The sequence below is a fragment of the Parasteatoda tepidariorum genome, chromosome 9, assembly GCF_043381705.1.
Source record: "Parasteatoda tepidariorum isolate YZ-2023 chromosome 9, CAS_Ptep_4.0, whole genome shotgun sequence".
Lineage (NCBI taxonomy): Eukaryota > Metazoa > Arthropoda > Arachnida > Araneae > Theridiidae > Parasteatoda > Parasteatoda tepidariorum.
In genome coordinates, this window is record NC_092212.1 from 37,603,445 (window position 1) to 37,619,514 (window position 16,070).

General features: G+C 29.0%; 1 protein-coding gene across 1 annotated transcript; it reads left to right on the forward strand.

Annotated features, from left to right (window-relative positions):
• Positions 1 to 537: 537 nt before the first annotated feature.
• On the forward strand, positions 538 to 6,502 carry LOC107455366 (ran GTPase-activating protein 1). The gene is made up of 2 exons (XM_016072901.4): positions 538 to 1,776; positions 5,571 to 6,502. The coding sequence occupies exons 1-2, from the start codon at positions 693 to 695 to the stop codon at positions 6,215 to 6,217; spliced, it is 1,731 nt and encodes a 576-aa protein (XP_015928387.1). The 5' UTR covers positions 538 to 692; the 3' UTR covers positions 6,218 to 6,502.
• Positions 6,503 to 16,070: the final 9,568 nt, after the last annotated feature.

The following is a 16,070-nucleotide window of genomic DNA, read 5'->3' on the forward strand; positions in this document are numbered from 1 at the left end:
GTCTTCGGATCATCCTCAGGGATGCTCTAGTGTGACGTAATCGAAAGAACAACAACAACGTATTCAAAGCCAAATATCTTCCGTCCCGCAGTGGACTGATCGTTAAGACACGGTTCCCAGCAGATCACCGAAGTNTTTTTTTCAATTCCTACTATTAGGAGTTTCGTTGTTCTGTTGTTCACGAGTGCCGTTATGTCGTTTTAGAGAGCATTCAAATTGTATGCGAGTGCCCTTAGATGTGCATATAAATGCTTCGAAAATAAATGCTGCTCACGCATGAGTAATTCACGTTGACCTACGCCCACTTATGCGAATCTCGCGCAATGATCATCTCCATTAGATTGGCTCTGACTTTCACACCTCCGATTGCAGTTGTGGGAAAATGAGAGCAACCAGATTAGTAAAATATATCTTCCTGCGAATGGCTCACTTATCAGACAAAGATCGGAATTGCGCCAATCCCATACAGCGGAAACGGTCAAAGTGATGTATTGTTGATAGTAGAAGTTAAAGTGTTTTTTTCAGCATATGAGCCATTGAATAAGTGGTACTTCCCTTCCTCTTTGCGTCAAACTGTGACCGCTGTCATTGATGTTTTTCTGTTTGAATCGTGTTTATTTCGTTGATCGTTGATTGCTCACAACTTTTCTTTGTTAATTTTATAGTATATTACCATTCCTAATTAATTCACTATGAGCGAAATTGATAATTTAGCTGATCAGTTGTCATCCACTAAAGTTGAAGATGTTGAAAAAGAAGTAAGTTTTGTTGGACAAGGCTTGTCTCTTGATACCGCTAAAGATGCCGCACAAATCGTTGAAGCTATCCAAAATTGTCCTGGTATGACTACTCTAAAATTAGAGGGCAATACTTTTGGAATCCCGGCTGCAGAAGCAGTAGGAAAAGCTCTTGAAAGCCAGCAAAATTTCAGAAAAGCATTATGGAAAGATATGTTTACCCGGCGTTCCAAAGATGAAATCCCTAAAGCCTTGACTTTTTTAAGCAATGGAATCATGACAGCCAAAGCTCAACTTGTGGTGTTAGATCTAAGTGATAACGCTTTCGGTCCTCGAGGTTTAGTCGGTCTTCAAGATCTTTTACAGTCATCTTCATGCTATACTTTGCAAGAACTTCACTTAAACAACAATGGCTTAGGTATTTCTGGTGCAAAAATGCTCTCCGAAGCGATATGCAATTGCATTGAAAATAGTCGGAAACACGGTACTCCTTTGAGCTTAAAGATATTTGTTTGCGGCCGTAACAGATTGGAAAATGAAGGTGCTAAAGCTGTATCTAAGTTTATTAAACAGTTGGGCAGTCTGGAGTCTGTTGCGATGCCTCAGAATGGTATCTATTCTCCTGGTGTTACACGTTTGGCCGAAGCTTTTCGCTGCAATCCAAATTTAACAGTTATTAATTTAAATGACAACAGCTTGACGGAAGAAGGAGCAAAACTAATTGCAGGTTGTTTACCTTCACTGAAGCAATTACAGTTGCTTAATTTAGGAGATTGCTTGTTGAGGAATGAGGGGGCTAAGGTCCTGGCAAAATCTCTCCAAGTTAATTGTGAACATTTGATCGAGTTAAATCTGGGATTCAATGAGATTGAAAAAGATGGAGGGTTGGCGATTGTTAAAGCGATTGAGAATAAATACACATTGCAGAGTCTTATTTTGAATGGAAATCAATTCGGAAATGTCGGATGCCAATTGATTGAAGACAAGATGAAAGATATAAATAAATTAGATTTTTTATCCTCTTTGAGTGAAGATGAAGGTATATTGTTATTTATTATATTTTTTATGTTAAAGCAATTCGTTTAAGTAATTTCTATCACTATTTTTTAGAAAATTGATAATCTAGTTAAATTTTTTTGGATAAATGCTGAGGAGGTTTATTGAAATTGTATCTTGTTCTAAAATTATTGCCAGGTTCTGGTGACAACCAAACCGTGCGCTGTATCCTAAATTAAATAAAATATCACAGATTGGGACAAACTCAGGGAAAGCCTGTAGTCACCTCTTGGCGAGGCTGCAAAAAAACCTGAACTTTATGGTTTAAACCTAGATTTTTTTGGTTTACACTTTTTTTTTTGTTGTTTAAACTAGTTTTTATTTTATTTATTTGTAACAAAGTGTTAAATAATACTTTATCCTCTTAATTAATACTATAATCTTGAAAGGACTTTATTTTATTTTTTAGTTACTATTTCAATAAACAATTTAAAAATATGCTTATACATTAATTTACATTGAAAATTAACATGCAAATAAAAGTTTAATCTGAAAATGATATATTAGTTAGCTATTTGTTATACATGAATAAGTTCTCTTTTGTCAGCATACATGAGAATATCATACTTAATTTATTGTCATTAATTAGCAGTATTCAATTTACATTGTGTCAATTTATTACTAAAAATGATCAAGCCTTTTTTTTCTTATGATTGAATAAATACAAATTTTTGTTTTTCACTTAAAAGGATCGAGGGAAGAGTAATAAATTTTTTCTGTTAAAGGGTGATTTAACAATAAAAAAAATTCTTTTATTTCAATATTTGTTTTAACGCAATAAAGAAAGCTTTAAGCACAATAATGCTTATAAATAATGCATCATAAAATAAAGCAATATAAATTAATATTTTAAATAGGTAAATTTCAAATACTTTTCAATATTTTTTAATAATGCTCTTTTTTTTAAAGCATTGTATTTTGAAATTGTTAGAATCATTTTAATAAAAACATTGCATGCATAAATTAATATTTTTTTCTTCATACTGATGCCAGAAAAAATTCAGAAAGGCACCTCGTTCCCTTTTATGCTTTTGATTGTACCCAAGCATAATATAATGTTTAAGAAGATTAAAAAATTTTTGATTATTACTTGCACTTTAATTAAATTTTTATCAATTCCTACTATTAGTTCATACTCTCCCTATACCTATATATTTATATATCTTGTTCAAATTTTCAATCATTAATAAAATACTTTTTATTCATCTACTCCACATCCAAGTTCAAATTCATTTTTTTAAACTTGAAGTGAATGACACTTGATGTTGATACAGTTTTTTTCAAATATTAATTCATTAATTAAATTTAATTAATTGATTTTTTTTTCAATTCCTACTATTAGTTCATACTCTCCCTATGTATATTTATATATCTTGTTCAAATTTTCAATCATTAATAAAATACTTTTTATTCATCCACTCCACATCCAAGTTCAAATTCATTTTTTTAAACTTGAAGTGGATGACACTTGATGTTGATACAGTTTTTTCAAATATTAATTCATTAATTAAATTTAATTAATTGATTTTTTTTTCTTTGTTGACCTAAGTTGGAATTGTTTAAAAACTATGAGAACATGGTGTAGGTGATGGTCTGTGTTATATTCAGAATTTTTAGGGACATTATTACTTAACTTGAAATTTACTAACATTATTTTATAAATATGTTTTTGCTGTAGAGTAATAAATACGGATGGTGTTTTCAATAGGAATGTAAACAATAACAATCTCGAGCTCGGCACCTACTCCAATTCCGGTTAAAAAGTTTGCAGCTGCTTACTACATGTTATTCTTACTACATGTTCTACATGATAGGCGATGTTTTCAAATGGATAATTTTGTTTTCAATAAAAGAAATATATTAGATAATTTCTGAGCTCAAATCTGCCGTATTTCATAAGATATTAATGTTATTATGCAATTCTGGGGAGTCTGGAGTGAAAATTTGTTTTAGTTATTTTGTTATTTATTATTAAAAAAGGTGGCATGGTTGCTAGATTTTGAATATCTTGCTTTTTTGGCAGTCTTGATTTGGCCTCTTTCCATTTGTTTATTATTGTTTGTTCGTGTTGCAAGTTGTGCACCATCTTACGTTGGTGTTAACACTTTTAGTATTGTAAACACAAGTATTGTTAGCATTGTAAACATGAGTAATAAGTAATCAAATACATTGTTTGCAAAAATCTCAAAACACAATGATACCAAATGCCTTTAAAATACAACTGAAACAGTAACCCGGAAATTNGTGTTAACACTTTTAGTATTGTAAACACAAGTATTGTTAGCATTGTAAACATGAGTAATAAGTAATCAAATACATTGTTTGCTAGAATCTGAAAACACAATGATGCGAAATGCCTTTAAAATACAACTGAAACAGTAACCCGGAAATTTGGGCAGTCCCGAGCTTGCAGCGTTCCCTAGTGTAGAAAACACCATCCATAGGACATTTAAAAATTGCATATAATTTATCCAGATTTCACTCTATGAATAAAAAAGTGCAGTGTACTTTCTCACAGAAAAGCGCACTTTGAGTATTTGAAGGACACTCAGTTACCACCGTTAAAATTAATCAAAATATGTAACATTATGTAATACCCAATTTGATCCTAAATTTTTAAATTCTCCTATTATACTATTTTATGTCTATGTATATACTTCACAAAATAATTCTCTCTCATTATCAAAATAACAGAGAAGTCTGAAGCTTTTGAAAAATAATTAAAGGCAAGCTAAAAGACAACAGTGAATAAATTTTACTAAAAAAAAGTAAACTAAAAAAAAAGAAGAGGGGACTAATTAATAAACAACTTTAAAGCTTTCTTTTTATATTTTAAACTGAAAATTGTGAGAAAATAAACATTTAATGGTACATTTTTAAATAAAAGGTATTTATTAAAAAAAATTAATAGTTAATTTTAAAATACTGAAAAATTCATCCCCAAATAAAAATGTAACAAAATAATTAATGTAACAAAATAAATAACCCTTCACAAAATAATTTATCTTTTAATCGGACCCTTTACAAGAAACATTCGATAGACATCTACATATTATTGTAAATGGGCAGGAAAAATTAATTGATGCTGAGTGTTCAGCTGTCATAGTTATTTTCAAAACTGCTAGCAATCGACATATATTGCTCTAATATTTTGTTAATCATGTTTGTCTGCTTTAATTCTAAGGCTAAGTTTGATCTCATCTCATTTATATTATGTACCTTAACCTCTTCGAAGTCAAAAAAAAGTTTATAAACTCCAAATGTAGTATTCTAAGAAAATATTTCTATTTCTACAAACATTGTCTTATTGACATTAAATGATGTTTTTTTTGTAAATAAATAATTGAGCAATATATTATTCTTAAAACTAATTGATAAAATATTAGGTAAATAAAATTTAAGAATTGTTTAAGTTTACTTAATGTGTAAAACATTAGAAGTGATACATAACTAAGTTGTGTTATTTAAAATATTTTTGTGTGTATTTGTTTTCATTTTGTGTGTATTTCCATTTCCATTATTCGTCTGAAATGAATATTCTGTGTTCTGTGTTGGCTAAATACCAAATATTTGTATGTTGCATCAAGGGTTGGCTTTTTGCCAGCAGAAACTGGTTTTTGCCATGCCAATGGCAGAAACTGGTTTCTTGCACACTTGGAAGGAATTTATGACCATTCAAGGTTCTATTGTATTTTGTCACTAGGTACATTAATAAATATTAATTAAAATCTTGGTTTATATAAAATTACTGAAAATATTATTTCATCATTATTTAAGGTGACGAAGATGATGACGATGATTATGATGGAGATGAAGAACATGAGGATGAGCATGCTGATGATGAAGAGTACATTGTAGATGAGGAAGATGAAGAGACAGATACTGAAGATGATGATTCAGTTGAAGAAAAAGAACTGACTCAAAAATCATACCAAAGCCCCATGTTTAGAGTTACTACTCCTGCCGATTTCATTGCTAATCCATCTGTCGAAGGATTAGTTTCACTTGAAAAATCTAATATTGCTTTAAAAGCTATCTTACCTGAAAATCCTACTCTTAATGACTCTCTTGAGTTATTTATGAAAGTCGCATTGACTCTAAATCCAGAGAATACTGCAGAAAAAGAGACAGCCTGTAAATTTTCTGATTATATTTTAAGCCAAGCTTTTAAAACGGCTAATATCTCAGAGTTTAACAACACATTTCTGGTGCATATTAACTTGCTTAAAGGCGAAGATAAAAAACCCAAAAAGAATCTTGACATAAGTGGAGCTTTGGCAATTCTCGAACACTCCGTGAGGCAACCATATTTCCATGCCTCGACTCGGGACTTGTTGCAGTTTTTCTTATCCAGACCATTGCCATACGCTTCAACTTCAGAAAAAATAAAACATTCTCTTATGCAGGCATTATACCAAGTTTAATTTCTTGTTAATAGATGTGAAGTAATTTTGTGTACGTACATATTTGCTGATGTACAAAATTTCTGTTTGAAATTACTCTTTCTGAGTATAAAGAGTCCCTTAATGCAACCAAAATCTACGTTGAATTAATAATTTTTTTTCCCATTTGTAATAAATTATTAAGCATGACTCGATATATTGATACATTTTCAATATAGTCAGCATTATTAAATTATTACCGACGGTTTGCATTCCACCATTAAATGTATGTAAATATTTAAGAATAAAATGTTTTCATTTAATAAATGTTTTTTTTTTTTTTTTTGATGGTGTGCATTATGAGCAACTTTAATATCTTAATCAAGGCTGAATTAATGTTGGTCCATTGCTAAAAAATAATTATCAGTGGTCTCTCGGACCAGCTATTGATGTAAAGGGATTCTATGCTGATTTAGTTTTTTAATTTTGTGTTTTGATCTGTGTTATTATCACTGAATAGCCTATTTCATCATAGCTAAGACCATTACACATTATTCTGTTAAGAACTTTTAATTTTAATTCACTTATAAACATTTTTCTGATAAAAAAATTCAATAGATACATACAAACAGACAAGTAAGAACGTGTAAGGACTAGAAATTTCTTTTAGTCACTGGTCCGTAGACTAGTGGCTAAATTTTCTTAATTTCTACCCCTACTAATTATTATTAATTCACATTTTGTATAAAATCTGGCTTATAACAATAATTATAGATATATATTTTTATCTGTAACTATTAATACGTAATTTTACAAAAATAAAAAAGGTGCATTAATGTTAAACATATTTATTTGCAAAGAAGTTAGTATGTGCACATTTTTGGAAAGATTTAGATAATCAGCTTTAAAATTTGAAAGTACTGCATGACTCTGTTTTTATCAAATCCTGTAGTGCGTTGTCTTATTTGTAAAACAAATAAATGTTCAGTAGACAACATTCGAAATAGCATTATATTACATGACGTTTTTAAGGACAAATATTAAACATTGATTTCCTAATAATTATTCTTTTATAACTATTTTATTTCAAGAAAACATTTTAAGACAGTTATAACCAGGCTGCTTTTAATGAGATTTCTGATTTTACTAGCAAAATGGGAATGTTTTGTTGGGTACTATGTTAAAAAAGATTTTTTTTTAGGGATGAATTTTTTTATTTTTGTTTTTTTAAACTAAACTCAGTGGTGCGACAGCCCATAGAGGGCCAAGGCCTATCGTGGCCATCTCAGTTTTCTTGACCTTGGGCTCTAGGGTGCAGGAGCAGATGTTCCGGTCAGCAGAACACGGAACCCCCAGTGTTTAGTTCCCAAGCATGCTTGGTACTCATTTATCGACCCACTGAAGGGATGAAAGGCTGGAAACCTTGCCTGGCCCGAGGATTGAACCCAGGACCTGTAGCACGGGAGCGCTACCACTCAACTGCCTTTGTTTTTCTAATGGGAGAAATAATTTTGGAAGCCTGGAACAATTTTGAGAAATGAAGAACTATAAAAAATAAAGAAACAAAAATTTTTTAAACGTATTTTGGTAATATTTATTATGAAATATTTTTAGTGTCATTTAGAGAAAATTGTTGAATCATTTTTGAAAGCTATTAACAACAGGTATTATCTTCAGAGAAAGTTGCAATGCCATCCAGAATGGTCAGCGGCTGACCTGGTGCCCATTCTGGACACCTATCCTGTAAACAATGGGCTGACCGTCAGCCCATTGTTCATCATGGAAAGAATTTTGATGAGGTTTGAATCATGTTAGAGCTGGGGTACAGAAAATTCTTCCAGAATCATAACTTTTTAGTTAATAAAATTCTTTCAAATTATTTTTATAAAGTAAAGTTTGTGTTTGTTAATTTTTTTATTATTAATTATTTCTTTAAGAAAAAAAAATAATTGATATTATACCGTTCTTGAATAAACTAGCATATGTGTTAAATACAGGATTGGCATTTTGTCCAAAAGAAACATATTTCTTCTAAGACACTGGAAGAGAGTAAGAAGAACTGGAAGATTGTAGCTATTTTTATTTATGTAGCACTAAAACTGAACAATGGGCTATAGGTGATGGTAAGATCCAAAGGCATGCTATCACGACTTCGATCCTCTGCAAAAAGAATGCCTCCCCTGCTTTGGTAGTCCAACAACCTGGCGCAAAGTGGCGTACTTTATGGTAAAACAGTTTAACAAGGACTGTTACCGCACACTCTCGCCCCCTTTGTTGTTTGTAGTCACCTACCTGCCCACTGACCTCAGATTTTGGGATTTTATTGAGAACAGTGTTTTGCAATCAATCAGCCGTGGAATTTTAAAAAATAAATAAAATGGAAGTAATAGAAAATGAACCAATACAATTGTTTAGTGATATACATTTTAAAAATAGCTTAAAATAAATAAAATTTAGAAGAACGTTGAAAGTTTCTTTTCAATTTTTCTGAAACAAATATTTTTTTAAAGTTTTATGATGAATTTTATAACATTTGCAATGTTGGTCAGGTTTTACCTTGTCCCCAGTCGGACTCAATATGGGTTTTATAAAAACATGCATCGAGGAACCAATATTGGGATGTCTAGATTTTTTAATATTGGTCCTAGAATGGCTAATATACGGCCTATCCCTGTAGTAGAATCATGACGACATTGTCGCAGAACACAGTTCTTGCAGAAAGATTTTTCTTTTGGGAAGAAAAAGTTTTGGATATCTTTTCTGCAGAAATATACACGTAAAGTTGGAATTTAACATTTAAATAATCACTTTTTGTCATGTTCAAATTACGGCAATAGTATTGTAAATCCATGTAGTGTTTCAATTGTATTTTCGGCAGTTATTGATATGCACATGGTTTTTTATTATCCCGATATATTTCAGATGATATGGGAAATTTGAGTCTTTACTTTTTAAGGCAACGATTCTATCGTTTTTTGGCAATTATTGCTTTTGATTTCCTTATGTTTTTAAAATCCGATTTTATTTATTACAACAATCAAATCTTGAAACGACGCATGTATTTGAATAACCCCTGCTTGAAGAGTCCAATTCACGTGATTTCATTTGTTTTTCGGTATTTACTGCTACAGATTTCATGATTTTTTTGATGTGATAATGATTTACAAAATGTGATAAAGGAATTAATTAGTGCGTTTTTCTTCCCAACAAAATGCCAAGATATCGCTCATATTAGAATAAAAAAACATTGCATATTCAATGAAAATAATTATATGTTTTTTTTTATAACACGCATTTTTATTACTTTAAATTAGCAACATACATATTTGTTATTATTGAAAGTATCTTGCAGAAAGATATTTTTGCTAGACAGTTTTGTCGCAGAAAGCCCGAAAAAATTCTGCCACATGGGAGACTATATTGAATATAAAATATTGGGTGAATCTGAGAATTCCTTATTGGATCGATATTTGTTGTAAAATCTCGGGTGAATCGGAAAATTCTATATAGGGTCAATATGGGAAAATATAATGCCCTTTGAACCCTTATTGCGCCAAGATTCATGAATATTGGTCCAATAAGGGTCAAGTTATTTTGCTGCTAGGGTTAATGTGTTTTATTTTAGATATTAATTTTGTTTATAATATTTTGAATAATTAAAAATGATAGATATTATTTAACAATGAAATAACAAAAACTGATTATTAACACCAAGCTATAATATTTACAAATTTTAACCAACATACTTTAAAGCTAACAAAGTGTGAAAAAAGAATTTTCTACTTTGCAATTTACTTAGCTTTGTTTTTCATAATTGATAAAATATATTCTGGTTCTATACAATAAAACAATTCATTCTATTTATATTACGTTTTAAACAATCAAATTTTGTCCTTAGTTCTATTTATTTTTTCTGAGATACCTTGAAAATTTTAACTAAATTTTGATTGATGTATATTTTTTAGTGTTTAATCTATTCTTTTGCACTATTTTCTTAAAATTACTTCCTTGACTTTACAAAGTAAATTTTAACTGGTCTGGCACAAACACCACTCAATAAAATATTTTAGTGATGGATACAATTTACACAAAATTCTTAATGATATTTGTTGATATTCTGAAAGAATCTATTAGTAATTCTCATTTTCTCGATTGAAAAATTGACCGTTAATATGTTACAGTTTGTAATGGATACATACTATACTGGAAAAAGATATGTATTTAGTGATTGAAATTTTAATAGATATTGATTACAAATTTTTTCTCAAGACACGTCTTAAAATTTTATTTTGAGTACTCCATGTTTTGGTTGTTATTATAAACATATATTAAAAAACTTTATTAATTTAGCAAATAACCCACCCAGAAACCCGAAAAAATCTCGGTCTTTAGGTTTTATCAAACAATTAAATTCTGACCTTTCTTTAAATTTTATTTTTTATTATGTGACATATAACCTATATAAAACTGACTACTATACTTAGCATCATATAAATAATTTTATAAAATTTAAAATTCCATGAAGATATAACATCGGCATGGAATCGCTTTTCTAACAGTTTTCAGGGATTTCAAGTAAAACTGTATTTTGGAATTTGATTTGCAAACTAATACACACTCAGAAATCCATTTATTTATTTATTTATTATCTGAATCCATTTATTTATTCTTTCAAACAGTTCGCAACAACAATTAAATGCAATTTAATGCATAGGAACAATATTGAACATTTACTGAAAAACATTCTAACAAATGCAAAGAACACAGCGACACTGCAAATAGATAAAATATTTACCATATTATTAGAAACAAAACAATTTTAAAATTCAATAAATGCAAAGATTCAATTTAATTGTGCAATGCTATGAAGAATATAACAATTATTTTAACACATGGAATATTTAATTATTAAAATGAAAAATAAATTTATTCAAATAAGAACTAAAAATATATTTTAAGGGCAAGAGATGATTTTCATAAAAACATAGTTAGAGATTAAGATAACACCTACTCACAATAATTGTAAGAATGGATCTGAAAAATTGATCACTTATTTTAGGAAAATTTTGGAGTACAATTACTCAATATTTATGATGCATATTACTATGCATGTTTTACAGGGATGAGTTTGGTAAAAAAACGAAAATAAAAATCCAACAATGTTATGTACTAAACTTATGAAATTAAGTGAAAAAAATACCTGAAATTTGAGCAAGTAAAAAAGAATGGATAAGAAGCATATTCATAGAATATTATCAATGTTTCAATAGTAAATATAAAAGTTTATCAACGTGACAAGGTTTTTTCATCTATAGTGTGAATAGGAATCTGTGTGATTTTTTAAAATCACATGAATGTGAATCCCGATATGAGATTTTTAAATCATATGGGTATGAATCGCTATGTGTAAATTTAAATCCCATGAAAATAGATCATGATATGCAGTTTTAAATCTAACTTATAGCTAGGGGAAAAAAAAAAAAACTATTTTTTTTGGGAATTTGAAAAAGCGGAAAAAAAAGTCATCCCTGGTTTTATTATTATATATAATAGTTAAAAGTTATAACTACCATAAAGTTAAGTGTGAGAAAAAATTATAAGTAATGCCTATGCAAAAATAAGTTACAATTATTGTTAATTGTATAATAAGATTATCTGCAATTGCTATGTAAAATTTCAGAAATCAAACTGAAATTAAATTTTTTTTGGCACTCATTTTAGAGACAAAGTCACTATAACAATGGAAATTCATTTTAAAATAGCTTTCTGTAGAATTTAAAATTTCTAAACTTTTTTTTGTTGCATTTTTTAAATATTGTGCTGTTAATATACACGTTTTAAAACTTAACATTGTCAGGAATACTAACAATAAATAATAATAAAAATTAGAATTTATAGTTGTCTCATACATGTGAGACTTTGCAATTTGTTTGTTGAGGACACACTCAAATCATTGGTCTCTGAGAGACAACAATTAAAGAGATTTTTTTTTTCTTCATTTAAAGCTAATGCATTAAAATAATTGCTTTACACACTTGAAAAAAATACCATATTAAATATAGAGCAGTCATAAGAATATTTTTCTAAAACAAGAACTCTTAGTAGTCCATGGGCTTTGGAGACATTCATAAATTGATATCACACTTGTTTTCAATATTTTTGTCTTTTCATTCTCTTTCTTTATAGCCTCAGAATTTAACACACCCCTATCCCCTCTTGTCACATATCATGCTTTATTACATACTTTCAGCTCACAGAAAACATAGTAATATTGAAGATCGGCGATCATCAAATCTCAATTGAAAGCTATTACAAGCTAGCGGGAAAATTTTTGTAAATCATATTAATGCTCTGGTTGGCTAACCTAGTTTCCGCCCCTGAGCTAACAAATGAATTTAAAAAATATATATATATATAAAAAAAAAAGGTAGTTTTTTGGTTGTTAGCTCGAAGTGGGATTTTAAAACAATATGGTAGCCCAGAAGCTTCATAAGTTTGGCGACCGCTGTTATAGATCATATTTCGAATATTTTTTAAACTTTAATTCTGTGTTTTGATGCCCTTTTTGCGCATAACAATAATCTGGTTTGANGTAAAGAAGGGTCCAACATGATTGCATAAGATCTCTGTATTCCTTTCTAAGGTTCTAATAGTTTTCACATGGTTCTTCTCTCTTTAAAATGTATTGTTTATAGGCGATCAAAAGTTTCTTTTGCTCAAGTTTGGGGGGCCCCAAAATCCTATTATGCTTCCCCTATTTTCAGAGGTTAATCGGGCCCTGATCAGCTGTAAACACTACTTGTATCACTCAAAATAAAATTTCCGCACGGTTACAGTTATAGTGAACAAATTTCGAATGTGAATGCCTTTTTTCTTCCATCCAAACAAAATCCTCACAGTAAATAAGTTAAATCAGAGTTTTCAGCATGCCAAGCTGCTATGTTAGCAGAGATGAAGAAGCAAGAAGTAGTAGTATAAAAATCACTCTTTTCTTTTTCTTTCCTGTTGGCAAAAGAACATATAAAATATTCTTTCTTTTGTAAGTTTCTCTGCGGTTTTTTATGTTAAAAATATCATTCTAACTCTGTTTCAAGTATTTTACAATGAGGAACATATTTTGATTACAAAAACGTGTACTGGCATTTGAAACTTTCGAAATTTTTTCACTGTAATCTTAAGTGTGAGAGCTATATTTTTCTGAATTATCACGATATCCAGCTATCGTGATCCAGCTACGACACTATCTGAAATTTCATTTTGATTGGTTAAGCGGATAAAGCCCTCTGGATTCATGAATAGGTAACGTTTTTTATGACCACTCTATATATTTCATACAATACAATCACATTAATGATGATTTTGAAGTTTCTTAAGGCCAGACACTTTTTAACATGTTTCAAACTGAGGTTACAAAATGAATAAAATAAATGCTGATGATCATACTTGTGTATTGCAAATCATTCCGAAAATAAGTAAAATTTTTTTTAATACTTTTGTTTTTAGAATTGCTATAACAGAATTTTTTTTTATAAAAATAAAAACATATAAAAATAAAATACTACAAAAAACAAAACTACATATAATACATAATGTAATTAATACACTATGGTATAGTAACTAATGTTAAAGAGATTCTTTACCAGTTTTTAAAATTTATTATTCAAAATAAAAAAAATTCATTAAAAATAACAATAAAACGAAATTTAATAAGTGTTAATTTTTAATAAATCTTCACTTTGTAAACATAATGAAATTTTAAAAATAGCTATCTGATCTTAAGGCCTGCTTAGACGATTCAATTTCTTGGACAGAGATTGATTGATATTGATGGAAACTTGTTTTGCTTTGAGCTTTGATCGTGTAAACAAACATCCAAGAACTTGGTCCAACTTCTTGGACGATAGTAGAGCATGTTCTACTTTCCATCCAAGTTTTTTCTCCCTTAACCAATCAGCGTCTTAGGTTTTGTGACATCAACAATCAGGCAGCAAATTATGTCATCTTCTTGTCTGTTTTCATATATTTTAGTCCAAATAAATTGATCTGTTGCGGTTTATTTGTGTTATTATGATTTTATTTGAATTTATTTAGTAATTTTAAACTTATGTTAGTATTATTTCATAATGTTGAATATGAACAATGCGCATGCGGAAGTTTTTCTTTCAACGAATCAGTGACATTCAAGAACTTGGATAGTGTCAACGAATCATCCAATTTCTTGAACAGAGAAATCCGTCCAATTTCTTGGATTCAAGAAATTGGACCGTGTAAACAGGCCTTTATAAATAATATAATGAATTTACCAAATTAACATTTTAAATATATAAGATAGCACTTCGCTACAACAAACACCACCAATTATCTTTCTACATGTTTATAAAATTTGAGGTCATAATAAAAAAATAAAGTTTAATAATTTGGGTTCCTACATATTAAGAATATATATTTCTAGCACTCTGTTCAGAGCAAAGTCTATCAATATAGCAATATGCTTTAATAGGATAATCTAATCTTGATAGGATGACTCTAACAGTTTTATACATGGAGGGAATTTAATGAGTATATAATAAGGTCAAATATATACATAAACTTTATTACATCTGACACTGCAGTAACATCAAGATCTACTTTATATATCTTTTTTTTTCTTTATTTGGATGGCCAGATGGATGGAAATAAACTAAGTTACACAATTATATTCTTATTCAGTACAATACATAGTTTACACCAATCGTACATACACCACAAAATTAATAGTGCTTAGCATGCTTTACTAATTTCATAATTTCAGTAGCTACACATGGAGCATATTAAATTAATAACAACAGCATAATCATTGTGCTTAATCATTACAAAAAAAATTTAAGACCAATGAAAATATTTAGCACAGGCAATGTACCACAACAAAATCTTAATTATTTAATCTTATTAAGTGACTAATTTTCAAATTAATAACATAACAAAATTTTAGGCTATACCAGATTTGAAATGCTTTTAATGAAGAATAAAATAAGAATTATAATAAATTTTCAAATAATTAAATCACACTACATACTTTAATAGGAAATTAATAAATGTAAAAATGATTCCCTAAACATCAATTTGATTATAACTTAAACTAGTTTAACACTAAGATTAGTTAACGAGATTATTTTTTATAAGAATATAATAGTATAGTTAATTTCTACAGTTAATACAAACAGCAATAGAGATAATCCATTTCTATTACAACAAGATTAACATTGATCAATATTTAGTGGAAACCTCTATGTTTTTTTGAATGAGTAGATTACCTTATTTTATATATTTATATTAGGGGTAGGTTATATAAAGATGGCTGTTTTAAAAAATGATTCCTACTCAATATTGGGGGGGGGGGNTTTTTGGTTTTTTTTTTAAAAATATCTTTTGGTCATTTTACTAATTTGCACATTTTATAGACAATACCTCAATAATTAATGAAAAAAACAACAACTTAAGTTACTATGTGTACAAGATTTTAGTATGTTGTTTTCAAAAACTATAAGTAAAATAACTTGTTAAAATTTTCTTAAACAGCTACCTAATCACCATGGGTAAAATGCAAGAGAAAATATTGGAAACAGAGGGGAAAAAAGCTACATTTACAACATATATACACAGTAATGGTACTAGAAATTGAAAAAATATTTAATTTAAATATTAAGGTAAAAATATATACATATCCACAATATACGACATGGGTTAAAGACAATAGAGAACAATTCCATAGCTAATTATAACTAAAATTTGGAACAGCTGACATAATTTTAAAAAATTGGGTTTTAATTTAAAAAAATGAAATTCAATCTAAAATGATTTGAGATAATTGTATTTAGAAAACTAATGATAAGTGCTAGATAACCCATTTATTACG